Below are 2474 nucleotides of genomic sequence, written 5' to 3'. Positions count from 1 at the left end.
CTTTCTATCTATCTATCAGATGGGATCTGATCCCATTGGGTGGAATGCAAAGATCCCAGGCTGGGACCAGCACAGGGAGAAAGGATCCCAGAGTAGACTCAACGTTCACTATCTGTCCATCTCCCTATAGCTCCCAGAATGGTGATGAAGGAGGCACCTGGCCCAACAATCAATTTGACACAGAGATGCTTCAGGCAATGATCCTGGCTTCTGCCAATGGTGAGTTATGTGCTAGGGGGAAGGAGGGTGAGGAGAAGGGGAGAGGAAACAAAATAAAATGGGAGGGAGCGGTTGGTGATGATCACAGAATGATGTCTTTCAATGGAAATTAGAGTCTTGGCTGGGGTCTCAAAACTAAGTCCCAAGGTAGAGATAGAGCACTGGACTTGGTATCAGGAAAACCTTAGTTTACATCCTACCTTAAACAATTACTAGTTTTGTGATCCTCAACTTAATCTTTCTCTGTGTCAGTTTTCTCATCTAAAAAATGAGGGTAGGAGTTGAAGGTCACTAAGGTCCCTTCTACCTCTCAATGCTATTATCTGTAATCTATGTTTGAGTCAGGCTACAGACACACGGTGTCTTTCTGGAGTCCTAGTGTATAGAAAACGAGATTGGAGTCATGCCGTGCCTTGGCTCCTTGCCTGCCTCTAGCCCCGGTACCCTGGGCTCAGCCATGCCCCTGTGCCTAACTCCTACAAGACAGGAAGAGGGCCATGACTGCTTTTTCTAACAACTTCCCAGGGAAGTGCTAGTATTTACTAAATTTACTAAAATTACAGTTTAACAACTGGTTTTGGGGGAGGAGAATGGCAGGAGGAAAAATGTCCCCAGGACACATTTTAAAGTTTAATCGGTATCATTAACATTTTCTTCATCACTTTCTTAAAGTCTAGACCATCAACAAAACAATAAACCAATCTCTGATTTGTAGTGTTTGCCAATTGCCTGGGTGTAAATGCTCATGAGCAGCTAGATGGCCTAGTAGATAGAGCTCCTGGGCTGGAGTCAGGAAGACTCATCTTGGTGAGTTCAAATCTGGCCTCAGACACTTACCAGCTATGTGACCCTGGGCAAGTCACTTAACCCTGTTTGCCTCAGTTCCTCTATAAAATGAGCTGGAGAAGGAAATGGCAAACCACTCCAGTATCTTTGCTAAGAAAATCCCAAAAGGGGTCATGGAGAGTTGGACATGACTGGAGACAACTGAACAACAAAATGATCACGCTAAAAATTTAACAATCAACTCTCAGGAGAACAAAATGTTTGAGCCGGTTTCAGGAAACCCCTGGTTTGACCCCTCCTAATCGAAGTAAAGCCCAGGAGGGGCCCCATCTGTCAACGAGGGAAGCTGGTCCCTAGGGGAGAGGGCATGACAAGGATCATGGAATTTAGAGCTAGAAAAGAGCTTAAAGAGTGTCTCTGATCCAACCCCTTCCTTTTACAGTTGGATGTGAAGAGTTTTGCAAACCTCAAAGTGCTATATAAAAGCCAATTATTAATATTACAGATGAGGAAACTGAGTCTTAGAAATGAAACGGCTTGTCCAATTCCAGACATTTAGTATTTGGCAAAGCTAGGATTTGAATTGAAGTCTATTAACATCAAATCCAGCGCCCTTTTCATTAGGACTCGGTGCTTCAGGGTTTGGTGGAGGTAAGGAAGTGATGGTGACAGATGTGTCCAAGGTGTAGGACAATTCTGGTTAAGGAGATTGAGGATGTGGTGGGATTTGGGAGAGGTGTGCAATTCATGGACCACATTGGAACCTCTGTCGTCAAACTGGTCAGGTATATATAGCTGCTATGGTCAAAACTCCACAGGCAGAGAGTATCCTGTTCCCTTTTAATGCAGATTTAAAAACCAGAGATGGAATTGGCACTCATGAGCAAACACACTCCCCCTCAGTGTCCCACTGGAATAGGGGTCAGGGCTAAATTCAGCTGGGGCCCAGGGCCAGGGAAAGCTTCTGTCTCCTGTCAGGGCCCTATAACCTTGCAGCCTCCCAGGGCCATGACCCACGTGGGTTTAGAGCCCTGGGGAGTGAAGGGTGTGGTGGGGGAAGAGGGTCAGGCTCTTACTCCAGTGCCCATTTTCCACAGACTCAGAGCTTCCAGGAGCTGGAGGCCAAGCCCATAGGGCTGAGGAGAAGGAGCAGAAGCTTACACTTCGGAGACTTTTTAAATAAACAGAAGGGTTAGTGGAGGGGAGGTAGTCAGGAAGCTGTGGTTTGCAGCTCACACCGGTCCTGACCCAGCGTCTCCAAACGGCTTGTTCAATGTCCCCTGCTCAGTGCACCTGGACTGAAGGGAAGAGCAGGTCCTAGGCTGGTATCTGGGATCTGGGGAAACAGACTGGACCTTGGGAGGGACTGAGGGTGAAAAGTCTACTGTCCTAAGTGCAGTTTGTTCACTGCCACCCCCTCTCACAACACAAACACACACACACACACACACACACACACACACACACAC

The 2474-nt window shown here is 47.0% G+C and overlaps 1 protein-coding gene across 11 annotated transcripts in view; it reads left to right on the top strand.

Annotated features, from left to right (window-relative positions):
* The window catches only part of LOC114027750 (protocadherin gamma-C5-like), a 115778-nt gene that overhangs the window by 109268 nt on the left and 4036 nt on the right, over positions 1–2474 (top strand). For all 11 annotated transcript variants that reach the window (XM_027841873.1, XM_027841876.1, XM_027841872.1 and 8 more), the window contains one exon: positions 131–219. In XM_027841873.1, coding sequence (XP_027697674.1) covers positions 131–219 — 89 coding nt within the window. The remainder of the gene's footprint in view (positions 1–130; positions 220–2474) is intronic.

The sequence above is a fragment of the Vombatus ursinus genome, unplaced genomic scaffold (genome assembly GCF_900497805.2).
Source record: "Vombatus ursinus unplaced genomic scaffold, bare-nosed wombat genome assembly UNPS02014863.1, whole genome shotgun sequence".
NCBI classification, from domain to species: Eukaryota; Metazoa; Chordata; class Mammalia; order Diprotodontia; family Vombatidae; genus Vombatus; species Vombatus ursinus.
Note: the sequence above shows the minus strand (reverse complement) of the source record. Positions and strands in the feature narration are given on the sequence as shown.